The 26,768-nt window shown below is 45.0% G+C and overlaps 2 protein-coding genes across 3 annotated transcripts in view; both read right to left on the reverse strand.

Annotated features, from left to right (window-relative positions):
- Positions 1–797: 797 nt before the first annotated feature.
- mtrf1l (mitochondrial translation release factor 1 like) lies at positions 798–14,878 on the reverse strand. 2 transcript variants are annotated; one of them, XM_033026051.1, is made up of 8 exons: positions 14,732–14,878; positions 12,951–13,471; positions 12,254–12,333; positions 11,679–11,862; positions 10,072–10,235; positions 8,729–8,846; positions 7,412–7,548; positions 798–1,975 (listed from the first exon to the last, which is right to left on the reverse strand). In XM_033026051.1, the coding sequence occupies exons 2-8, from the start codon at positions 13,387–13,389 to the stop codon at positions 1,727–1,729; spliced, it is 1,371 nt and encodes a 456-aa protein (XP_032881942.1). In that variant the 5' UTR covers positions 13,390–13,471; positions 14,732–14,878; the 3' UTR covers positions 798–1,726. The 2 variants fall into 2 exon arrangements, with proteins under 2 accessions (XP_032881942.1, XP_032881943.1); XM_033026052.1 differs by lacking the exon at positions 14,732–14,878 and adding an exon at positions 13,683–13,718 and having other exon boundaries at positions 12,951–13,652.
- Positions 14,879–24,084: 9,206 nt separating this feature from the next.
- The window catches only part of LOC116976292 (regulator of G-protein signaling 17-like), a 68,858-nt gene continuing 66,174 nt past the window's right edge, over positions 24,085–26,768 (reverse strand). The window contains exon 5 of the mRNA XM_033026056.1: positions 24,085–26,034. Coding sequence (XP_032881947.1) covers positions 25,831–26,034 — 204 coding nt within the window. The 3' untranslated portion in view covers positions 24,085–25,830. The remainder of the gene's footprint in view (positions 26,035–26,768) is intronic.

Raw genomic sequence — 26,768 nt, forward strand, 5'->3', positions numbered from 1 at the left:
TGTTGGGATTGTTCCTGAGTGAGCAGAGGGCTCTGCGTTCAGAGGGGGTGAGATTGAAGTGGGTAAGGCGAGTGAAGAAGTTAAGACAGTTGATATCGCGCAGGCAGTTGGAAATACAAATGTTCAAAGAGGATAGAAGGCCAACAAGGGGTATCCATGTGGAGGGGGAGAAATGTTGGCGATGGAAGAAAGGGTCATCACTAGGCGGTGAGGACACCTTACCAGAGAAATAAGGCGGAAACTAGGGCAAAAGGGAAAGTCTATTAGAGGGTGGAGTAACAGAGATGTGCGAGAACAGTATTGGGACTAGTAGAGAAATAAAAGATAGGTGAAAAAGTGTGAATGACTACACCAGAGGAGTGAGAGACCACGGGATGTGTTGGAACAGGAGTGTAGGATGTGCCACCTACCATGCATTAATAAGGAACTCACAATACCAGCTCACATCTCTCAACTACCAACCTCAATTAGTCCACAACTCTCATGTTTCCAGGGGATCCGTTGTTTACTCTTCTCCACTACCTCATTCTTGCCAACAAACCAGGTCCTGCTCCCCCACCATCATGCCCCTTATAACTCATACCAGTGTTCCCCAACTTTCAGATGTAAAATTACGTCATGGCCCACCATTCCTCCAAATCTGTTCTTTCCCCTCCTTTCCAACAGTGACCCAAGTAAAAGTAATACAGTAAAACCTTGGTTATCCAGCACTTTACACACCAGAACCGAACTATAGATTAGGCCAATGGAGGGACAGGAGAACACTAGTTTCCTCAATTAATCAAAGGCTGCACTGCTGTATTTCAGGTGGTTAATTTAATCATTGATGGCTCGCTCCCAAGATAGTGGGAGTTGACCACATTTTCCAGGACCTCACTGTGAAATGCCGCATGGTGCAGTAGTGGCAACTTGGTTAAAGGAATTCACCCCATGCATCTCAGCACAATGTCCAACTCTTCTCTTGATAAGCTTGGTCCGTGAAACTACATCTCTCTGTACTATACCAAGATCAAAGATCATCTTCATCCTTTCAGAATTAGTCTAGCAGAGAAAATGCCACAGAAATACCACAGTAACACTTAATTCTCACAATAACACAGTAATACACAATAACACAGTAAGACTTAATTCTCAAAAAGGTACAGATGCTTTGTGGCCTCATCATGATATCTCATCACAGATCAGAGTTTCATTGCCTGGGTTTTCAATAAACTGACTATAGGCCTGGAGTAATATTTCACCAAGTGTGCTGTGCTCAGATGCCCTCAGGAGACGAGAACGATGGCAGGGTTTCGGAATAGACCTCTGGTCATAGGTAGCCAAGGGCAGAGTCACCCACAGTGGAGTAATTACATTTGGAGATTATCAAGGGGGTAGTGTGACCAGATCTCAGAAGGCAGCGATGCAGGGCTTACACACAAATGGGACAAGGCCCTGGAGGGTTCCGAAGAAACAGGATAAGATAATCTAGATACTGCTGGACCGGGAGCTAGAGAAAGTGAGTGGGGACAGATGTGGTGAGTGGAGCTTACTGGCACAATGAGATCGTTTGAGTGAAGACACCAACTGCAGAGATTTGGCTGAGCTGCAGTCTGCATAGATTGGATGAGGCCTCATAAAATCCATTGGAATAACTCTGGAGGTGCCACAGGCAAGGGCTTTAGCCATAAAGGAGCTGAGACGGGGCCGTGTAGAATCAATACGAATCGGTGCATAATGTCCATTGTTACTGGGATTTTGAGAGATTGTCATTGATGCCCTGCTCATTCTGACGTCTCTGCATGTTCTCCAGGAACTCAAACAAACATTCACTATCGGCCAGGCTTTTCAGCTCCTCAACCATCTCATCCAGAAGCTCTTCCCCCAGCATGAAGTCCTTCAGGTTGAAGAGCGATTTCCCAATCCGATGGTCCGTAACCCTGTCCTGTGGGAAATTGTATGTTCGGATTTTTTCTGATCTTCCCCTGGTCCCAATCTGATTAAAAAACAAGAGTTGAAGAAGTCTGTTGGTGAATATTTTCAAATGTCTGACATTGTTTAGTTTAGAGATACAGCATGGAAACAGGCCCTTCGACCCACCAAGACCATGCCGACCATACACTAGTTCTATCCTACACCCTAGGGACAATTTATAGAAGCCAATAAACCTACAAACCTGCTTGTCTTTGTAATGTGGGAGAAAATTGGAGACTCAGAGAAAACCTACGTGGTCACAGGAAGAACATACAAACTCCGTACAGACAGCACCCGAGGTCAGGTCTCTGGCACTGTAAGGCAGCAACTCTAGCGCTGCTCCACTGCGCCCCCACTAAGGAATGTTCATGAATGTGATTAGCTGGAAAACTGATCAACACATAAAAACAGCTATGTTAACAGATGTATTTATAGTGAAAATGCCATTGATCTTTTTACTTGCTTGTTGGACATGATAGCTAACTGCTTGTGATTCATACACTAGAATACCTAGATCTCTCTGAATATCACTCACTTGCAGTCTCATCACAACATGCCCTTCCACTTAGTTTTGTATTATCAGCAAATTTGGAATTTAGAAACCTTTTTTTTTCTCTCCTCCAGGTCATTATTGGAAATATTACATAATTGAGGACAAGAACTAATCCCCTGGGTACTCCACATCCCTCCTGTCTGAATAGGACCCATTTATTCCAAATATTTTATTTTCTGCAAAACAGCCATTTTTCATTCCATGCCAACATGCTTTCTCCAAGGCAATGGACTCTCATTTATGCACCAGCCTCTTATGTGGCAGCCTGTGAAATGCCTTTTGGGAATCTAGGTACACTGCATCTACAGGTTTATTTAGTCAGAAGGTAGCAAATCTATGGAATTCATTGCCACAGACTGCTATGGAGCAAAGTTATTTGGTATTTTTAAAGCAGAGATGAACAGATTCTTGATTTGTAAGGGTGTCAAAAGTTATGGGGAGAAGACAGGAGAATTGAGTTGAGAGGGAAAGATAGATCAGCCATGATTGAATGGTAGAGTAGACTTGATGGGCCCATAGGCCTAATTCTGTTCCTATGATTTATGAACTTACTTAATAACACGGCACAAAGCAGAACCCGCCCGGTAGTCCCAGCCCGCCACGGATAGAGGACCCACCCCGCAGAGGGGAAACCCGTCCGGAAGGCTTGGCTCTCCGGATGCGGATTGATGACCCACGGGAACCCACCTGGTGGGCAGTTAAGCAGACTGGCTGCGGGAAGGAGTGCATTGCCTCGATGGGGGAGTGGTCCGCTGAAGGCCCTGCAGCTGCCTGGGGCTCGGCTGGACCAGGCGCTGCTCCAAGACGCCGAGCACATGGACTGCAGCGATTAAGGTCACCACGGCCTCACTTGGCTAGGCCGACCCTGCAATGCTACCCGGCCAACAGACCTTCATGGTAATATCACGATCCCTGCACTTACAAGTGTCTTGAAATTGGCACCAAACTGTGTACACTGTGTCACAGCACTATTGCTGTACACTTGTATTGTATCTGAGATGCTAATCTAATATGTATCTAAGTGCTTATGTATGGTGATGCATACGGAATTGTATATAAATATGAATTTCATTGTACCTTGGTACATGTGACAAAAAGCACCATACCATAAAGTACCATACCCTCTCCCCGTCACATACACAACAAATTTAAACGTATGTCGAACATGATTTACCTTTGATAAATTAATGATGATTAGATTTGATTAAATTCAGTTTTCCTAAATGATTAATTATTTCCTTTGATTGTTGACACTAGTGTCTTGCCAACAATGGATGTGAAACTAACTGGCCAATAGTTTCCTGCCTTCTGTCTTCCTCTTCTTTTGAACAACATTAGAAGTTTTCCAATCTTCTGGAATTTAGCAAGATTAAAACATTTTCAATCATTAGCCCACTATCTCTGCAGCTGCCTCCTTTAAAACCCTTGCATTCAGACCATCAGGTCCCAGTGATTTGTCTGTCTTTAGTCATGCGAGTTTCTTTAATAATTTATCTGTTGCGAATGGGAATTTTACTAATTTCTTCGGGTTACTTGAAATCAGCTCATCTGTAACCTTGGGGATATTTGCAGTGTTCTCCATGGTGAAGACTGATGGAAAAAAAATTGAACATCTGTCATTTTTTGTTTCCCCATCATTAATTCACCAGCCTTGTTGGAGGAAGTTCTATACATACCCTAGCTGCCTTCTTCCTATTTAGATATCCTGAGAAACTCTTAAAGTTTGTTTTGATATTATATGCAAGCAAGCTTTCTCTCAAAATCAAATTTCCCTCTTCTGATGTAAACAATAAAGCGATGGAGGAACTCAGTGGGTCAGGCAGCATGCAAGGGAAATGAGACACATTTCAGGTTGGGATCCTTCTTCAAACTGATGGAGTAGAGGGAATAAAACTGGTAAAGAAAGTTGAGTGAAAGGGATGGGGCAAAATTTGGCAAGTGCACACAGGGAAGGTGGGGAAATGAAACACCCATTCACACACACCACTCTTCCACTGCTCCCGTCATCCTGTTCCATTCACCCCCCTCCTTCTGCTCATCTCCTACCCCTCCCTACTCATGTTCCTGTCCATCTACTCTCCCCATCACATACTCAATACATTCTAACCAGTATGTCGAACATGATTTAGCCTTCATAAAATTCATGAAATCCCCCTTTTCCCTCCCAAACCTGTCCTCTTTTACTCATTATCTGTCTCTCTGGCTCGACATTTCACTGCTCATCTTATTTCCTTGCCTGACACCCTTTTGCCTCCATTTATCCTCTACCCTTTGTTACCATCTCCAACCATCTTCCAATCACTTCTTACCAATATCTACCTATCATTTGTATGAGAAGGAACTGCAGATGCTGGTTTACACTGAAGATAGACACAAATTGCTGGAGTAACAGCAGGTCAAGCAGCAAAGGCAGCAGTCTGGAAAAAAAGGAATAGGTGATGTTTGGGCTTGAGACCCCTCTTCAGACTATTTCTTCTCTCGAGAGAGAGATGCTGCCTTAAAGGGGCTGTCCCACTGCGGCGACCTAATCCGCGAGTTAAGAGTGTCTTCGAACTTCAAGCTCGAGGGCACTCGCCTGGAAAACCTCGAGCTGGATCGACCGTCAGCGGCGTTGAAACCGCGAGCTGGATCGACCGACCGCACACACACACACACAAACACACATCGCAAAGGCGGGGGCCAGGGAAAGCGGGGGAACGCTGTCTGAAATTCAGACCCGCGGTGAAGAGGAAGGTAAAAGACGGCAGCAAGGTGTACGGTAAGTCCTTTACAGAGCGCTTTGAGGGGGTGAGGGGGTGGGGGGGGCAGAGAAGGGGAGAGAAGGGGGGGGGCAGAGAAGGGGGAGGGGGGGGAGACCCCCCCCCCTACCAGCTGGTTTTCCTTGGTCCTGAAAACTCCAATGAGCCAATCAAAATGCCCAGTCAGCTTAGGAGATTGCCTACGGCTGCCCTCGACTGTTTGTAACTAAATAGCAACCCCGCTCCACTGCACTACGAGTTAAAAAGAACCATGCTGACCAAATTTTACTCGTGGAAAATTTTTCAACATACTGAAAGTTTTTCCGCGACCTAGCGAGTATTCAGGAACTTCCCTCGAGCATGAATGAGAATTCCAATGACTTCATAGGACCTACTAGGACCACGTGTCGACCATGCTGCGAGTTTGAGTCAAGGGCAAACTCGTCTAAACTCGCAGATTAGGTCGTCGCAGTGGGACTGCCCCTTTATCCAGCATTTTGTATTTATCTACTTATCACTTGCCAGTTTTTGTCCCACCTCTTCCCTCCACCTCTTTTTACAAGCTATCTTCCTCCTACTACTTTAATCTGAAGAAAGTCCCAGACCCGAAACATTGTCTGTCCATTTCACTACACAGATGCTGCCTGAGCAGCTGTTCCTCCAGCACTTTTGTTCAAGATTCCAGTATCTGCACATCTTGCATTTCCATTGCTCATGAGCTTGTTTAGTCTTTCACAGCTGGATCAAAGCCACCCCAGTCCTCTGGTCTATCACTATTTAACATTATCTTTGACCTCCTTTGTCAATCGCAGACTGTGTCTTTTGCATGGAATCCCTTTTTTAATTGGAATACGTTCCTGCTGAGTGTTATAGACCAGCTGCTGCTTTTTATCTACTGACCTGTTTTAGCTAATTTTCCCAGTCCATCTCAGACAACTCTATGACTATTATAATTGTCATTCATTAAGTTGAAGACAGTCGTTTTGGTCTTGTGCTCATCCTCAAACTGCATCTGCATTCAATCATATTGTGGATCTTATCAATCCTTCTTCATTGCACGTGACCAATTCTGAATAGCCTGTACCCGCAGGAAGAAACTAGGGCAGGGGTGGGAAACCCGCGGCCTTCAATAGGCCGCCATTAATGGCCTAGAATGAATCTAAATTTTGTAATTAGCCAAATAAAAGATGTCACAAAATGGAGAATCTCTGTATTTGCAAAGCCTGCTTGGCCTCTTTCTGTGAAAGTTGCAAGCTGTGAGTCACAGCTCCAAGGAGTCTGGACCCTAGATGGAAGTTGAGGATAAGGTGAGGTCCAGATGTCCTTCCTTTTGTTAATATGTGTGAGGGTTTTGCAGAAGAACCGAGCAGGTTTGCAAATGCATGATTAGGATTGGTCATAGGATGGGGTGTTGAGTATTATTCATTATGTTGCAGAGTGTTTGTGCTGTTACCTTGTGATTGGTTAAAGTGTGAAGCCTTGTTCAAATTATTTATACTTCTTGGGAAAATGTTTCATTAAGAGGTTTGTTAACTTTAGAATTAACAATTTTTATTTTCATTTTCTTGAAGTTAGTACATAGTAGTTAGATTTTTAGAAAATAATGTACATTTTGAAGTATATCTAATTGAAGTTTGTTGGAAGCGGCCTTATTAGATTACAGCTAACTTAACGCGGCAATCCAACATGAAAAGGTTCCCCACCCCTGAACTAGGGGAAACCTACATGGTCACGGGGTGAATGTGCAAACTCCATGCAGACAGCACCGTAGTTTAGCATTGCTCTCAGGCCACTGGAAAGGCGAGGTGGCAGCTGTTTCCATTTTCAGCCGCAATCATATTTGCCAAGATTTGTTGGCCCAGCAGAAACTTTGATTCATTGCTTGGGGGGGGAAAAAATTAGGCTTTTTGCAGAACCATTACTGAACAAAAGTTGGGAATTGTAAGGAGTGACAAGATTGTGGAGTGACAGACAGCACCCATGGTCAGCATTGAAACAAAGACTCCAGCACTGCAAGGCAGCGGATCAAGTAGCTGCACCGCCTGGCAGAGGGTTTTTTCAACACGATAATGTTTTCTACCATTATTCCAAAACGCGTCTGTCTTGATTTGGAATCAGAGGCTAGGCCTATTGGCAAAGTGTCTGTCAGTGTGCACTATTGACATACCTGTATCCTCCGGGCTTGTTGCCGTCGGCTGATCTCCTCTTCCAGCTTCATGCTGTACAGTTTTGCACGCAGCCGCTGCATGGCACGCTCTCGATTCTTCAGCTGTGACCTCCCCTGCTGGCACTCGGCTACCACACCTGCCCGGGGACAGAAACAAGCACTGCTGACCAGAGATCGGCACATGAACACTACGACCCCCAACCTCAGGATAGCCACAGTGCCTGGCAGCCGACTCATCACCGGTGGTCACAGTGGTTTATTTTTGTCATGCATCGAGCTACAGTGGAAAACTGTTTGCGTGCTGTCCAGTCAAATCTTACTATATACGAGTGCAGGCAGGCCAGACAGAAGTACAACAGCTAGTGCAAAGAAAAAACACCCGTGCAGAATGTAGCATTACAGCACAGCAGTTAGAGAGAAAGTGCAGATTAAAAAAGTGCAAAAGTGCAAAAGCCATACAATGAAGTAGGCTGCAAGATCGGGACTACACGCTTATGCAAAGACAATTCAGTAGTCTGATAAAAGTAGGGAACAAAGCTTCTCTTGAATCTGGTGATGCGCTTTAAAGTTTTTGTGTCTTCGACCTGATAGGAGAAAGGAGGAGGAATGACAGGAGCGTGAGTTGATTATGTTGGCAGTGTCCCCAAGGCAGTGTGAAGTGTAAAAGGAGTCAATGGGGGTAGAGGGGTTGAGACTAGTTTGCGTGATAGACTGGGCTGCATCCACAACTCTGCACTTTCTTGAAACCGTGGACTTACCAATTGCCAAATTAAACTTTTATGTCCTGATAGAATGCTTTCTACGATGCATCTGTAGAAATTGGTAAGACTTGTCACAGACATGCCAAGTTCCTCAAGTGCCCAGCAGGCCCATTGCTTGGAGCAATTCCCTTCCATCCACATTACCTCCCTCATCATGATCCCTATGATTCTCCATTCTAGCCCTCGCATGTAACATTTCATCCCAAAACTACCTCCCCAACAACCGTTGAACTTAGTTACCTCACCGCAGACCTTGCACATTTTTTTATCTGCATTTTCTGTCACTGTAACGCTATCATGTTGTAAAACACTATATTCTGAACCTTGTACATTTTCCTTGATCTCATCCCCTCTGTCTTGTTTTCACACCTCCTTATCTCTGTATCTCCCTCTCCCCTGATTTAGTCTGAAGAAGGTTCTCAACCAGAAACATCACCCATTCCTTCTATCCAGAGATGCTGCCTGTCCCGCTGAGTTACTATAGCATTTTGTGTCTATCTTGTATTTTTCTCTTTGCAATAGCTGTTGTATTTATGCACGACTTGAGTGCTGTTACCTGTCGGGATGTGGAGGATTCGGACTGCGCTGTCCGTCGTGTTGACGTGTTGGCCCCCCGCACCGCTCGCTCGCTTTGTTTCTATCCGCAAGTCTTTGGGGCTGATCGTCAGCTCAATCTAATCGGAGGAACATGAGCGGACAGCGTTCAACTGAAGTGCAAAGCCACCACTCGCAGCGTCAACAAAACTCATCCACTGCCCAGCCCGGGACCTCCCTCTGTCCACCACTGCCAGCCCCACCATCCTGCTGTCCCAGGTCCTGAGCTCCACAAATCTCCTTTAAGGCACTTGTTAAAGCCCAGACAACACTGCCATTCACCACCAACCCAAGAAGGTGAAGTCTTGGATCAGGGATGGGTAATCACAGACCAGGCAAGGATAACTGCAGTCACCAAAAATATTTTTGTGAACCAGTTGGCTGTTCATCAAAGTTTTTTTGATTTCCTTTCACATAAATTCATGTTCTAAAGCTGTTACAGTGAGGATGACACATAATCGCTCCATCTGGTAAACCTTACACAAGTTGGAGAAGAGAGTTCAAGGTGTCTGCAGGGTAGAGGGAGTTAATCTGTGTCGAACCCATGATGCTCTATCCTGGGTGTATCTGATGGGAGAGTGTAAAACGAGCTTCAGGAATTAAACCCATAATGTCCCTGGAAGTATGCTATGGGACAGTGTAGAGAGAGCTTTAATCTCCAACCAGTGCAATTCCTGGCCATGAATGTGTGTCATAAAATAGTATGGTAGAAACTTTACTCTGCACCTAACCAGTGCTGCCCGTGTCCCAGGAGTGCATCATGTAATTGTGTGAAGGGATCTTTACTCTGTGTCTCACCGATGCTGAAACGATCTTGGGTGTGTGAGATGGAAAGTTTACTGTGTAGTTAACCCGTCCTATCTCTTCATTAGGAGTGGTTCATGAGGCAACAAGAGGCTTTCACTGTTTAACTCAGGCCGTCTCCAGCTCTAGAAATGTAAGATAGGACAGTCTAGAAGCAGCTTAAAGGTCCCTCACAGATCCATACAGCACAGAAGCAGGCACTTTGGCCCACATGTCTATGCCAACCAAGATACTGAAATCTAAACTAATTCCATTTGCCTGCTAAACCTTTCATTTGTTATTGTTCCAGCCTCAACTACTACATCTAGCAGTTTGTTCCATATACCTGACACCATGTGAAAAAAGCTGCTGACAAGAGAGAACACAATGCTAATGCAAGGCAGCCCTATCCAAGCTGTTAGAGAAATATTCAGTTGCCAGCCAAACATCCTTCACATCAGTAGCTCACCAGTAGCAAACAGCATGGCTTTAATTACCATGTGTGCAAAGCAGTACAGATACCTCAGTGGGCTGGGGCAACACAGCCACAGTCATGGTGCTGGTGTGAGTCCTGCCTTGCTTCTCTGTTCTGGGGACCCTCTGCACTCGGTGAACTCCCCCTTCGTACTTCATCTGTCTGTAGCTTCCCTGACCGCTCACACTGGCTGCAGCATGTCGCAAGCCTCCTGTGGAAAGGGAAATCACATTAGAAACAAAGAAAATAGGTGGTAGGCCATTCGGCCCTTCAAGCCAGCACTGCCATTCAATATGATCATGGCTGATCATCCAAAATCACTACCCCGTTCCTATTTTTTCCCCTATCCCTTGATTCCGTTAGCCGTAAGAGCTCAGATATATCTAACTCTTTCCTGAAAACATCCAGTGAATTAATAATAATAATGGATGGGATTTATATAGCGCCTTTCTAAATACTCAAGGCGCTTTACATCGCATTATTCATTCACTCCTCAGTCACACTCGGTGGTGGTGAGCTACTCCTGTAGCCACAGCTGCCCTGGGGCAGACTGACGGAAGCGTGGCTGCTAATCTGCGCCTACGGCCCCTCCGACCACCACCAATCACTCACACACATTCACACACAGGCAAAGGTGGGTGAAGTGTCTTGCCCAAGGACACAACGACAGTATGCACTCCAAGCGGGATTCGAACCGGCTACCTTCCGGTCGCCAGCCGAACACTTAGCCCACTGCGCCATCCATTCTAATTGGCCTCCACTGCCTTCTGTGGCAGAGAATTCCACAGATTCACAACTCACTGGGTGAAAAAGTTTTTCCTTACCTCAGTCCTAAATGGCCTACCCCTTATTCTTAAACTGTGATCCCTGGTTCTGGACTCCCACAACATCGGGAACAATTTTCCTGCATACCCAAATACCTTTACTGCCAACCCAAAGAAACAATGCAAGTATTGCAGATCTCAGTCTAGAATTGAATATTCTCATCACAGGTTTGCATCCCTCCAACATCTCTGCATTTATTTATCAACCTGTAAGCTTGATGTAGCTATTCACCTTGTTCTGGCCTCTCCATCCTCCCCAATTTCCTGTGTTCCACTAACGACGAAAAATGTTTTACAATCACATGTATTCATTCAGTTGCCACAATGCAAGAGATTGCCCAGTGACATTCCACAGGAGCAGAAACAGCCTACATTTGACACTGAGCCACTGAAAAATGTACTACACTAAAAATAGAAAACATTGCAGTCCGGCAGCATCTGTGAAGAGAGAAGCAGTTCATATGTTAAGTCAAAGACCCTTCCCATTGAAAAAGGGTCACTGACCTAAAATGTTAATTCTGAATCACTCTTCATGAATGCTGCCTGACCAGCTGGGTGGTTCCAGCTTTAAAATATATATAGAGAAAGAGAGATATGATTAGAGTGTGAGATACTGAGAGAGAAAATTATAACGATCACACTCATGATTCTGGAGTTTCAAAAGATGAACAAACAGCTAAGCAGGGTAGAGCAACAGAAATGTCAGAAGGTCAAGCCACAATAAGCAGATATATCAGAAAGTTGTGGGCTGCAAGATGTTAAAGAGACAGGAGAAGCATGACTGTGGTGGGGTTTAACACCCAGCTTACGGTATTAACCAACGGTCCTACCTAATTCACTGTGACAGTACTCCAGTACTTCAAAGTGCCAATCCTTGAAGGCTGCATAACTCTGGTACATTTCAAACATCTCTGCAGTGAATAGCATGGACTCCTGTCCCCCAACGCCTGCAGTAATTTCCAGAATCAGGTCGTTATTGTTCACCTCTTGAGAGGGGATCAGAAGTGAAAGAATCTGCAATGCAGAAGATGGATGAGAGTTCTAATCAGAGTCTTCAGCACCGGCAGGCACCCTGAGATGAGAAGACCGGTCACAAACCGGTCCTGATAATAAAACATTGCCTGTCAAAACGTTTGAACTTGCAGTTCATTGCTGGATTAAAATACACCATTCCTTCTTTTTCCTCTTTCTACCATCCTCAAGATAAAGACTCCTGAAGCCTCTGCCACAGTATCACCATACAGCCGCAATAACTTTGGCTATCAGGTTCCAATTATTCCTCCCTCCTGCTCTGATCTTGACCGAGAAAGTTTAGAATATTGGAAGTTTCTTTCCCATTTCCCAGGCTCTTCAATTTTCCAGCAATACCACTAATTCTAAAGCAGGAGATGGGAGCTGTTCCTACCTTGGCCTTGAGGGCTTGAATGGTTGCCTGGCAAGCACTCTCTTCGCTCTCAGCAAGTCTCTTTAGATCGGCATCATCATCTGCAACAGAGAAACCAGGCGTCGGTATCTGTACTGATTTTACCATATGCCTGGAGCACAGAATGCAACCTGCACTAGCTCAGAGTGCGGCACACAGGGGCACGTGACGGATTTGTCAATGTTCTTCAGGGGAGGGAATGTAACAGTCTGGTCTACGAATAACCCCAGCCCAGACAATAAGGTTGACTCTTTAATGCCCAGGACAATTAGCGATGGCCAATGAATGTTGGCACTCGCCGCATCCCGAATGAATGATTATATAGATAGGTAATTAGATAGATAGCTAGATAGATATTTTACCCGGTATGTCAGATATGACACAGTATCTGGTGAACGAGGTTGTGGGGTCATTTCGCACCACAGCACAGGTTTCGAGTGAGAGGGGAACATTTTTAAAGGGGCATGAAGGGCAAACTGTTCACAGATATGTCATAGGAAGTGGTAGAAGTGGGTACAATTACAATGTTTAAAACACATGGATAGGAAAGGTTATGTACCATATGTAGATATGTACTATATGTAGATAAAGGAGAGTAGCTCAGGTCAGCACCTGGCTCAGCATGGACTATTTACATATTTTTTTTACTCTAAGACACTGAATGAGGTCAGCCCCTCACCTTTCAGCAAGGTCTGAATGTCCTGCAGCTCCTGCTCCTTGTTCCTCAGCTGCAGCAGCTCAGTCACCACTGGTGCCAGTTCGCTCACTCGCTTCTGCAGAGCTCTGGACCCTTCCTTTCCCTCCGTCTCCAGGGAAGCCTGGCAGAGACTGAGCCGTTCCAATGACTCTGAATACTCCTGTTCCAATTGGCTCACGTAGCTCCGCAGCGAATTTTGGCCAAACACCTCCTCCGTTGTGGGGGCGCCGACGCTAAATGCTCGAGATTTACCTGCAACATTTGGACGGTGGCGATCAACGAGGGGAGGCTGGGAGAATCCAGACCCAGTCTTCAGATGCAAGGACCTCCTCACACACCTGAAGGGCAGATTTTCAAGGCAACTCCCGGCATGACTGTGCTTACAACTAATGCGCAGGGCGGTCCGTCCAGCAAAGAACATGTTTCACCAGAACAATGTTTACAATCCTGCAGCTCAGACACCAGGGGAATTTCATCCACCACAGCTTCCAGAGGTTTTACATCTGCAGGACGAGAGTGCAATCTTTGAAAATGGTGCAACACAGGAACAGGCTCTTTGACCCACAAAGTCTTTCTGTCCACAATGCTAATTTAAACTGCTCATCCACCTGCACGCGGTCCATATCATATTGTCCAAATTCCTCCTAAATGCTGCTATTGTATCTGCTTCCACTACCTCCCCACCTACCCTGGCAGTCTGTTTCAGACACCTACCGCAATCTGCAAAAAAACATGGCCCTTTAAACTTCTCTCAGCTTAAAACTATGCCCTCTAGTAGATAGATACAGAATGCTGGAATAACTCAGCAGGTCAGGCAGCATATCTGGAGAAAAGGAATAGGTGACATGTCGGGTCGAAACCCTTCATCTACCCATTAATACCATCTAGTATTAGACAATTCCAGCCTGCGAGAAAGATTCTACCTACCCTCAATACACCTCTCATAATTGAATATACTTCTATTAGATTTCCCTTCAGCCGCTGACACTCCAGAAAAAAAAGAAAACACGTTTGTCCAACCTTTCCTTGTACCTAATAAATTCTAATCTAGGCAACATATTTGTAAACATCTTCTAAGCATCCACATCCTTCCCGTGGTACAGTTTTTTCCAAGGTGAAGGGCTGAAGGTCTTGTTTAGGTGCTGTATGAGATATTTACTGGAATATGGGGATGTACAGCCCAACATTTATGTCACAGCACCGACCCAGAGGCACAGCAGGTAGAGCTGCTGCCTCACAACGCAGGAGCCCGATCCGTACTACACGTCAGTCCATTGGATTTCGTAGGAGTGGTCTATCTTGCTCCTCTAGAATCTTTGATTCTGACCTCGGGTGCTGTCAGTGTGGAGTTTGCACGTTCTCCCTGTGACTGCCAAGAGTTTCCTTCTCTCACATCCAAAAGACGTGCGGGGTTGTGGGTTAATTGGTTTCTATAAATGACCCCAAGTGTGTAGAGGATGCGAAAGTGGGATAACATAGAACTCGGTGGGCCGAAGGGCCTGTTTCCACATTTTCAACGAGAAGCCTCAACTGCCTATCCCGCAAGTAGTGCTCCCTCCACCATCCCTGCTGAGGCGCTCCCTCCTCCACCATCCCTCCTGAGGCGCTCCCTCCTCCACCATCCCCCCTGAGGCGCTCCCTCCTCCACCAACCCCCCTGAGGCGCTCCCTCCACCATCCCTGCTGAGGCGCTCCCTCCTTGTCATCCCCCCTGAGGCGCTCCCTCCTTGTCCCTCCCGCGGCGCTCCCTCCGTCGCCTCTCACCGATGGATGAAATTCTGGAAATAGACTGTGCATCGCAGAGCCCTGAACGGGAACCGCTGATCAGTCGCAAACCCTTCGGCCTTCGGCTCTACACGGGCTGCCGGTGGAGCCTGAGACCCATAGGCCGCGATAGGCCCCGCCCTCTGTCCCCTCTACCCTCCGCGTATAGGGCACTTTCCGCGGCGCGGTGCGTTATGGGCTCTCTCGCCGCCATCATTTTACACTTTACCGGTTCGAAATTGTTCAAGCGGGACTTCAGTCAATGATCGCGCATGTTGGCTTGCTGAGAATTATGATCAAATATGCCTTATTCCTTTTGAATGTTAAGACTTGTCAACCTATCACCATTAAAAAATAAGACACTTTTTGGCTTCATTAACCAAAGCGAATAACTTCACATTTTCCCAAATTTAGTACACTATGCCCAGCTTGTCCACATCTTTGAAACCTTTTTACATCCTTCCCCCCTGCTCACAATGCCACCTACTTTTGCATTGTCAGCAGAGTTGGAAATATGACATTTGCTTCCCTCAGCCAATTTTTTATATAGAACATGAACACATCCTTCCTTTCACCACTGCCCCGCCTCACTCTCCCTTCTTCTGGCCATCCTCAGCTAAATGCCTTCTGCAGTCTCACTCCCTCCTAAGAGTTTGAACCTTTGTACCTGAATCAGCCAGTTACAGCCACTGGATTATATCATAAACAGGCTTTGGTTCTACAAATGTTTTAAATGTTGCATTGCTGGAGATCAGATGGTGAAGCAAGGTACTGGCTACTGGTTAGGTATCAGTGAGTTGTTTTGGTCAATATCCTCCCTTTCCCTGAAGCCAACAATTGGATAGTGGGTGAAGAAATGGTAAATGTTATGGCTTTAGGTCATTAATAATCCAAAATGCCTACCATGTTTGCTTGCACAGACACGGTAAGTGTGTTTCTAAAGTAATATTGTGGGATATGACTTTAAGAAGCTCATTACTAAATGTAATTTATCTCTCGTAATACCCCAGTGACATTGACAATAGTGCTGGTATCTCCCATGAAATCCTTATCACCAGTGTTCATTCATGGAGTTTGCACATGCTCCCTATGACTCTCTGGATTTCCCCCGGTGCTCCAGTTTCCTCCCACTCCCCCAATGATGTGCTGATAGATTAATTGGCTGTGGTAAATCACTCGTCATGCACATGAGTGGCAGGAGAATCAGGGAAGACTTAATGAGCATGCCAGAGAGAAGAAGTCACAAGAAACTGTGTGAGAGACGGGACTGATAGGATTCTCCATGAGCCGGCACTGACTCGATATGCTGAATAGCCTCCTACAATGTAAGACAATGTGAAAAATTAAATACAAGGGCTCAGAGCTTTTTAATAAGCATTTAATTTACACTGTGTTCACTCAACATGACATTAAATACTGGCAAAATACAACTGGAGGCAGCAATTACCTGAAACATCAGGAGGCAATAAAATAAATCCCAAGTAATAATTTCTGTTTGTTACAAATCAGAATTTAAATTTTTGCTTACAATTAAATAATTTTGACAACAACGAAGAAGTTATTCAAACAGTTTTCTAAGTACATTTTCACTTTCTCATGAATCAAAATTCCTGCGTAAATTTCAAAGTTGGCACTTATATTTTTAAAAAATGGGAAGCATCTTTGCTCTCCCTTCTATGAGGTTGTCTTTGTCATATGTTTCCAATCACATTCACATACAAGATCTCAACATTTTCTCCCAAAGTGTTTCATCGAAGATGTGCTTGAAACATTGGCCTATCCAAGCGTAGGGGAACACAGGAGAATGAAGCCATTTATCCCATGCGACCATAGCTGTCTCTTTACAAGAGCTAACTAATTCACTTGCGCTATCATATTCCCCAGGATATTCAGAGGCATCTTTGAACCTGGGAACAATATCCCTCTCCCTGGTCATGGCCAGGGACCCACCTCCATTTTCATCTAAATGAAACATATTGGAAAAATCCCTTGATGTGTGGGGGCGAGTATTTGATAAAGTAGAACTTCTGCACTTGATCGCCTAAAAATTGCCCCAAGCCTTTGGATTCTTGTCTTGGGTAATCCCAGCTGAATTATACACCAGCACTCGCAGGCAAGAAACCCTCCTGTCTCTGGGTGGGAAAGGGATGAAGGATGGGAATGGGGTGAAGAGTTGGGAGATCTATTCCCTGATATCAGGGAATCCGGAACATATGAAGAACTTGCAATCTCATTTCCAACACCAGACTCTTTGCCCCTTCTCCTCCCACCAGTCTGCAACTACTGCTCAAATCTTCCAATCATTCTGATTAGATCACGCTCCTGCTTTATATATTGAAATGAACACAAACATGGTCTGCAAACCTGTACTTTAACCATCATGTTCTTTAACTATTTAGAACACAGCAGCAGGCCCTTTGGGCCAATATGATGCCAAAATAAACAAACCTCTTCTGGCTACATGTGATCCATATCCCTCCATTCCCTACCTGTTCATGGGCCTAGCTAAATGCCCTTTCATTGTCATTATCATGTCTGTTTGAGAGGCATTTAGAAAGGCACACAAACATATAGGGAATGGAGGGATACGTTACTGTTGGTCAATTTCAATAAAACCATGTATCTAGGAAGTTGATCAGCCCTTCAAATCTGAAATGGACTAAGGGTTTGGGAATCTCAAATGTTGACTGCTTCTTTTTCCACAGATGCTGCCTGACTTGCTGAATGTCTCCAACATTTTCTGCTTCAATTCCTCCATGATGTTTTAGATACTTTATGCCTTTGCTCCCTTTACCCACCGTCATATTGTAACGTTTATTACGTTAATAACGGCTCAAACCCAGGCTTAACATTTCCCGGCTGACTTAGCTTCCTGAAGGAACAATTTCAGGTGCAACCCAGCTTAAGGTGAATTTAGTGAGATGCATTATTGCACACTTGATGCCTTGGACTACACTTAAAACAAACGGAAATGCACACTCTCCATTAAGTTTCAGCACCTCTAATCTGCAGGAACCCATACTTGGAAGGCTTAAAACCTGTGGCAACTAAGTATCTCCCTCCCTGTCAGTCCTTGTGTTCCTGAGAATCAAAAGCAGTCTTTCCTGTGGACAATCTACAACATTGGGATGGCACGGTGGTGCAGCAGTAGAGTTGCTGCCTTACAGCGGCAGTCACAGGTTTTTTTCCTGCCTACGGGTGCTGTCTGTACAGAGTTTATACGTTCACCCCGTGACCTGCGCTGGTTTTCTCCGGGTGCTCCAGTTTCCTCCCACACCCCAAAGATGTACAGGTTTTTAGGTTAGTTGGCTTGGTATAAATGTAAATTGTCCCTCGTGTATAGGATAGTGTTACTGTGCGGGGATCGCTGGTCGATACAGAATCGGTGGGCCAAAGGGCCTGTTTCCACGCTGTATCTCTAAATTAAACAAAAAAACTAAAGCTGGAACAGTCAATCAGTTTGCATCAGAGTTCAGGGAGTCAGGATATCAGGGGTCACCAAAGGCAACCAATCCCAGTTCACCATCAAGGCTCAAGAAACCTCAGCACAACAGAGGGAGGTGAAGAGTTAGGCTGGGAGCAGGAGGGAGAGGGGAGCCTCCCCTCTCCCTCCTCCAAACGCCACTCAAACAAAAATGCCCCATGAAAGTCCTTAATTCCAGGAATTTACAAGCCACAGCTCCCAAGTTCACTCTCCATCTCAAACATTATGTATTAGGTGCCTTCCAATGCACAATGAGATATTTAACAGGAATAGCATTGAATTTAGTGCCATTTTCTTCTTTAAATCAGTGCATTTATCACCTTTGAAACAGCAATATTTCAGACATTCATTAAAACATATCATTTACCACTCTCTCACCATATATGTCTATATATAACTAAGTAGTGTGTGAAAATCATCTATGAAGCTCACTTATGGACAACAATATTAGCAGAGAGGACTGAACCTCTCTATGTGTAAACTCTATACTTTACGTTTATAGTTAATAATATTTAAACAATTTCAATAACATGGTTCCTTAAACTGTACACCATCAGATGTCACATAGGGAAAAGAGAAATAGCCCTTTTAAAATAATGTTTTCTGAATTCCCTTAGTTCCAGCAGGTTATAGGAAATGTGACATGCGACTTTATTGTTAAAGTGAATTCAGTGACACAAAACTGATTGTAAATGCTTTTTTTTTTCTCTCACAATCCTACACCCACAGTTTAAATAGTAGTGGGTCACAATTAAAGTGTGAGTTTTTTGTGCAGTTTTAATTTCTAAACAAATCGACTGTTTGGGAAAAGGGGGAGAAACAAATTAAATCCGAGAACAGGAAGGCAGAGGGGTGATTACAGAACAACAGGGGCACTTCAAGGAATTGATCCAATCTAATTAACACAGATGAAGGCAAAATACTTTAAAAGGGAGATTTCCCATTGACAATTTAAGCCCTCTGCACAGACACGCACTTTTTATAGAATTGTTTCTCCATTAGAACTAGGGCTAAAAATTGTCCACTCCATCAATTCCAATTCCGATGTTTCCAACCTCTGCAAGCTCTACACTGGCCCTTTGCACCAACCCACACCAGTTGATGGAGGGAAAGTGAGTCATTCAGTCCCCTTCTCTCGCCTACAGTCATCAGCTTTGACCGAACAGGCCATCTTTCATACACACACAATAACGATTTTAACCGTGCTGGTTTGTGGGGTAGCCTGTAGTAGAACTTAAAAACACCCAGACTAGAGCACACTCGTTGCCACCCACCGCACCTGCTGTCTGATTGTTCCTCGCACAGCCCCAAGAACGGTTCTCACCACTTTCCCATCTCCTCACTGGGATTCTGAGATTCTGAAGAGTTATACAGCATAGTAATAGACCCTTCAGCCAACAAAGTGCCAAATGCCGACCAAAATGCCCGTCTCAGCTTATCCCATTTGTCTGCATTTGGGCGATCTCCCTTTAAACCTTTCCTGTTCATCTATATGTTTAAAATGTCTTTTAAACATTATCTGCTCCTACCACTTTCTCTGGCAGCTTGTTCTGCATATCCATCCCCAGTGTGAAAATGGTGTCCCTCAGGTCCCCCTTTAAATGCTTCTTCTCTCACTTTAAACCAATGCCCTCTGGTTTTAGACCCCCCCCAACCTGGCAGAGAGTGCGGTAGGCCATTCACCTTATCTATGCCCCTTATGATTTTAAATACCCTCATGTCATCTCTCAGCCACCAAAGTTCAAAGGAAAACAGTCTCTGTTTATCCTATGCTGCCTTATAACTCAAGCCCTACAATTCTAATACTTTTTTCTGCCAAAGGTCACCCCAGTTGCAGCTTTTTGCCCTGCCCTTGGTCCAAGACTTTGAACTGTTTGACCACAACCACCCCTCCAGATCCTAAGCCCCTTCCTCTACCCTTACCACCATCCCACCATCAGTCTAGCAGCATAAACCAACCCCCCCCCCCCCCCCCCCCCTGCCATACTCCTTCCCTCGTTGAGCTCTCTGTCTTGTCCCATTCCTTCAAGACCTCCTGAAGTTGAGCAGAATTCTTCCACATCTTCAATCTGCCACTTCTTCCTTATTGCACCTGATGCTGTGGTTGAAGATGGTGGCACACCACCACTTTTCCACAAGACGGAAAATACATGCCGGTCTTACTAGATGCCCACTCTACAAGACATGTTACTCATTCCTGTTATAATGGGGTGAGGACGTATTATGGGCAATGCTGCAACATCGAGAATTCACCACAGAAAGATCTTACAGTCATGAAAAGACAGCTGTTATACTGTTGTACTGGTGTCAGCGGATGGAAAATTATTGGACATAGGGCCGGAGAGATCTTTCAAGATGGCACCCTTTATATCTCTCCTCCTCCAGAGAAAGCGGGCAGGATCTCGGTTTGAAGTTTCACTCGAGCAGTGCAGCGGGAGCCGCACCCGGGATAAATGAGGAGGAAATGGAAGCTCGTGACCTGCTGACAAAACAGCCGGAGTGTCAACGTTATACTCAGAAGGTGCCAATTTGACCAAAGGGCATTGGTTAAATGCTCTTTGTTTGTGAAACGATGGCTCCCGCTATCTGCCACCCTCCTGCCATGGGGATTATTGTTTGCTCAAAGTGTTGGTGCTGGAGAGCTTCCTCCTGGCATGTTGGCCTCCACATTTAAAAATCTGTGTGAGAGGAACACCTATTACTTCCTAGAAGCACATTCTCTGCCCCCTGGTCTGTATCATGATGCAGAGGGACTGGGGTTAGATCAGCCAGTCAGAAATCTCACGGCTCAAGTTCATGCTGACCACCAGCTCGTTCAACCAGTCACAGCTCTGGAATGATAGACACAGAAATGCTGGAGTAACTCAGCGGGACAGGCAACAACTCTGGTGAGAAGGAATGGGTGATGTTTCTAGTCGAGACCCTCCTTCAATCCGAAGAAGGGTCTTGACCCGAAAAACGTCACCCATTCCTTCTCTCCGGAGATACTGCCTGTCCCGCTGAGTTACTCCAGCATTTTGTGTCTATCTTCGGTGTGAAGCAGCATCTGCAGTTCCTTCCTACACATCTCTGGGATGGGTTGGAGGACATTTTCATTGGCTGCAATAAAGCATTGGCATTCAATTGTAGCTCAGCTATTTATTTTCGTCCAATTGGCAGGGACCCAGGGAGTTGGGAGGCAACTGTCCACTACTCGAGGCTCAGCTAGCAGACAGTCACTGATTTAAGAACGTAGATTGGCTATTTTCTTGGAACATCTTTGTTTAATTGTCAGAGATGGTCGCATAGTGAATGGGAGGGGCGAGAGGTTGCAGGACTGAATGGACATTGTACAGTAGCTCCATCAGTGTATTGAGCCAGGGACAGCAATGGGTTCTTTAACAGTGTCAAGAGGTTGCACTTTGTGACATTTGGACCGGGAGCGGGGCCGTAAATCGCCCGGCACGGCCTAAAATGGCCGTGGGACTTATCATCGCCCGCCTGGGGCTTGGACATCGGGAGAGACATGGAGAACAGGGGAGAGAAAAGACTTTGCCTTCCATCACAGTAGGTTCACTGTGATGGATGTTTGTGTGAACTAAATTGTGTGTATGTCTAGGAATAGTCTTTGTTTGTATGGCTGTGGAAACGGAATTTCGTTTGAGCCTCACTGAGGCTCAAATGACAATAAATTGTATTGTATTGTATTGTATTGTTGTCAAGTGTGTTAAAAAGGGAAGCAGCAGTGGGTGAAAATGCAAGGAATTCAGAACCAACACTTTAGCCCTAAATACAAAAGATAATGACATGCAGCATGCAGACACTGCCTCACAGTTACTGCACCCCAGTTCGATCCTGACCTCCGGAGCTGTCTGCGTGTTTTCCCTGGGTTGCCTTCAGGCTCTGTGGTTTCCTCCCACAATTCAAAGATGTGCAGGTTTTAGGTCAATTGACTTCCATAAATTGGCACTGGTGTGTAGGTGAGTGGTGGAATCGGAGGGGGGAGTTGATGGGAATGTGAGACCCTGCTCCTTGCTCTGCTGTCTAATAAGATCATAACTAGTCTATTACCTCAATTAAATTTCCTGCACAAACCCCTGGATTAATATTAATAAATCCATTGATATGTCATTACTATACTCAGTTTCCACAGCTGTCTTGGTAGAGATTTTCAAAGATACACAGTGCCCTGATTGAAACAATTCCTCTCATCCCTCTGAATGCCAACCCCTTATTTTCAGACTGTTACCCCTGGGTTTGAACACCCCACCAGGGCAATTATCACTTCTACATCAACCCTGTCAAGCCCCATAAGAATACTATTTGCTTCACTTTTCATTCCTCTCAAGCCCTGTCTGCTTAATCTTTCCTCACCTGACAACCCCGTACCCTGCCTTCACACCCCATCCAAACGTTAACCTGGTGAACCTCCACTGCACTCCCCTTATTGCAAGTACATTCTTCCTTAGATATGGAGACAAGACCTGTGCACAACATTCCAGGGCAATCTCTCCATAACCTCAATAATTTGAGCAAGATATCTCTACTTTTGTAGAGATATCTTGTTATGTATGCCAGTGCATCACTTTCCTTCTCTAATAGATGTCTGTCCAAGTGACTGAATGTTAAGTGAACCCAACAGCTACAATAACTCACAGCTACCCTCTGGTCTGTTCACAACCAGCCGATGGAATGCTCTCGATGGGTTTGAGTTCTATTGTAGAGACACAAGAGATTGGAGACACAAGGGACTAGAGATGCTGGAATCCTGAGCAAAAAAAACAAACTGCTAAAGGAACTCTGCAGGTCAGGCAGCGTCTGTGGAAGGAAATTGATTTCTTCAGACTGAAGAAAAGTCCAACCCCGGAATGTCATCTGTTCATTTCCTTCCGCAGATGCTACCTGACCCGCTGAATTCATCCAGCAGTTTTTCGCTCAAGAGTTTTGTAGTAGTTTAACAATCCGAAAGATCTTGCTAAAGAGCTTCCCCATTCTCCATCTGCTAGTTATAAATTCCCACCTGATTCACCCTACCAGGAGACGTGGCTATCATCCCCTATAATAATAGCCAGGTCTATGAACAAAGAAACGTGCAGAAGTCGTGCAGTGAGTCAGAGGGAGATAAATTGATCCTGGGGATTTCTGCCTTCTCAACTTCACCTCACCTCTGAAAGCAAAATATTTTTTCAAAGTTAAAGATCAACCAAAGGGTTTATTTCCCCTGTGAATTGTTGCATCGGCATGCACTTGGATAAAATTTGCTTCCTGCTGCTCCACAATCCACTGCTAGGCGGAACTGTGGAGTCCCCATCGTGTGAATTAAACATTGGCACTATCCTTGGAAAACAGGCTTAGCAAAATAGTGCTTTCCAATTAAACAAATAGAGTGTGCGGGTGTGAGCAGCCTACCGGTAGGGAGGTTCGAAGACGATGAGGGGAATGACTAGATTCCCACCACTGTGCGGGCAGCAAGCAAACTCATGCACTGGAGAAAGTATATCTCTTTTAGTTCTCGGGAGAGGTGGAAAGATTTGCCTTTGCTCCCTCATCCCCCCTGAGAGATTGGGCAGTGCCATGCACAGCGGAAAGACGAGGGCAAAGAACGCAGTGGGCTTTTCGACCCATTGACACTGGTTGTAGGGAGCATTGAGCACATTTGTTAAACTCAGTTTCACCAGATGGGCACACAAATGGCATCTGAACTCCCAATCTCATGCCTGCTTACAAGAATAACATGGAGGGAGGTCCCTGCTGTGAGGATGTCCCGATGCTTGTGTTGAACTCGACCCTATTAACCCCCGCCCCCAATACATCCATCCCCACCGCTCATCCATCCACCTTCCACTCCAATAAAGTTTTGGCCCAGAACCCACTTTCTTGAGATATATATATATATATATTTATATATATGTATCGTTATATAAATATACTCATATGCTTTTAATAAAAAAGTGAAAATTACATACAGGTTTTAAACAACATACAAGCAAAATATTTGGGCTTGAAATCTCTGCTGGTGACAGATGCACTCTTTGATCGACCTCTATCATACCTTCCAGTGGATGCATGAACCCATTTAAAATAAAGGGTAACACTGTGCGACACTTCAAGATTTGAGATGAAAGATAATCGGATAATCCTCCTGTCAATCTTGCCCGCAATTCCCCCCACCCACCCCAATCGCTAATAACTTAATCATATGTTCTTGACAGATTGACGGTGTCCTCCACTCATTGCTTTTAGCTGCAGAATAAATACCCTTGTTGGGAGATGCAGCTGCAGTTCAATAAAACGCGATCTGACCTGCTGCCAACCAATACCTGATACGCTGGTATCACCATTAACTCTGTTTAAAAAATAAACAAGTTACCTGGTCCCCTCTGGAAAGATGAGAAGAGAAATATTTGCTCATCAAAAAAAACTATGGAGATTTACAGACTTTTACTTACTATCTATATATATATTTTTTGCACAGTTTCTTTGAAGAGATAGAATGGCCCTATATCTCGGACTTACTGGCAATGACATCTTGGTTCTCCCTTAGGAAAAACATCTACACGTTAAACTTTTTTTTTTGTGCTTAGTAAAGTTCATTAAATCCTACAGACAAAAGTAAAAAAAAACTGCATTTCCTTGACCTCAAGACGTCCCAAAATGCTTCACCACAAAAAAAAGCATTTTCATAGTGCGTTTTGGGCGGTTCAAGGGAAACCAATAACTGGTGCAGAGACAAAGTTAGTGAGCAAGCCTGCCCCGATAACTTAAAATCCATGCTAGGGGCACCACACTGTGTGAGGTCTATCTTCCCCAGGGAAATAGGTGGCGGTGTGAGCTTTGCCAGTCCGACACGATCTGCCCGGTAACTGGGATAAGTGTTTCTCAAGGTGGTGGCCAGGTGACCTCCAGCAACGCTCAGCTCACCGCGATGTTTCTTTGGGGAATAATAATCCTGGCTTCTGCTTTATTAAAAAAAAATCATTCTTAAGTTTTTTTTGTATTTCTGTTTGAGGCAGTGAGCAAAAGATTTATTTCAACCAATAAATATATATCTATTTTCTTTTTTTTTAAATAGCTCAATATTCAACGTATCACTACACCCTGAGTAAAGCTAAACTGTGGGTCTCCAGGAACCCAGTGCCTGGGCTTTTCACCGCATCTCGTTCGTTAATGATTAGTATTTCCATGTGTGTGTGTGTGTGTCTTTCTGCCTGCGTGTGACGGAGAGAGAGGGGAGAGAGAGTATGCATGGGTGTGTGCATATGAAAGTATATGTTCATGAGAGTGTGTGCTTGAGTATGTATGCACAAGACTGAGAGCAAGTGTGTGTTTGTAAGTGTATATGAAAAAAGAGAGGAATGTATCTGGGTCTAATTGCACATGTTCAGGAGAAATAATTTGTGTGTGCTCAGGTGAATGCATTGCCTTTATCTACGCCAGTGTGGTTTGTTAATCCTGTAATGTTTTGTGTCTGCGTGTGTCTAATTATTACAGAGGCATGTGTTAACTGGTACACTTGCTGGTAACTGTGTGCAGATGTAGAAGACTGTGTAAGGGTGTACTATGGTAATGGTGTACATGTGTTTGAGTGCAAACCTGTCTTTAACCTCCATTCCTTGCTCTTTCGGGGGTCCTGGGATTAGCTCTCGATGGTGGGAGTAGTGTCAGGGGAAGGCTGTGGTTTTTGCACGAGGGATTTGTAGAAGTCAGAGTTCAAGAACCTGGGGAAGGAGTCCCTGTGCATGAGGCTGTAGATCTGGAGTTGAGCGTCCTCGAACATGAAAAGACCTGGATTCCGCAGGTTCCTGTTGACGATCTCTCGCACCCGAGAGTCAAGACTCACCTGCAAACAGCACAAAGAGAAAGAAATAAGCAGAACGATTCACGACTTGTCTGTGGCAACTAGGATGGGGTCAGTGATCAGTGCAGGGTGGCTCAGTAACCCATGGGTGCTGAATACTCAATCTAGTCACGAACAACCTCGGGCACCAACAGACTCTGCTTGCTCATCAGTGGCCCATTCATCCCATGGGAAGCACTACGTCGCACGCTAGCGAGGGGGAAGTGTAAACGAGAGGCACAAACACACGTTCACACCTGAGCTCTGTGCTGAGAAGCGTGTCTCATGGTGCAGGTGATCAATGATAACAAGCATCTGGGATCTGTGGCATTGATGATCAGAGAGGTTATCAATAACCATAGTCTGTGACATGTGCTATTAGTTTTGGTAATATTAACCATAGTCTGGGTCTCATGATATCAGTGATCTGGGAGGACTGGCCAAATTTTGTGCCTTCCACCACAGTGATGAATGCTGTGGTGGATGTTTGTGTTACATTTTTATTGTGGTTGTGTGTTCTTTATTATTGTACTGCTGCTGACAACCCAAGTTCCACCGACCCTGGTTGTGTGGCAAATAAATTCTATCTAAATTCTATCTTAACAAAAACCACAGCCTGGAACCTGTGATATCGATGGACAGGTACACAAAAATGCTGGAGAAGCTCAGCGGGTGCAGCAGCATCTATGGAGCGATGGAAATAGGCAACGTTTCGGGCCGATACCCTTCTTCAGACT

This window comes from Amblyraja radiata, chromosome 8 (genome assembly GCF_010909765.2).
Source record: "Amblyraja radiata isolate CabotCenter1 chromosome 8, sAmbRad1.1.pri, whole genome shotgun sequence".
Taxonomy (NCBI): Eukaryota; Metazoa; Chordata; class Chondrichthyes; order Rajiformes; family Rajidae; genus Amblyraja; species Amblyraja radiata.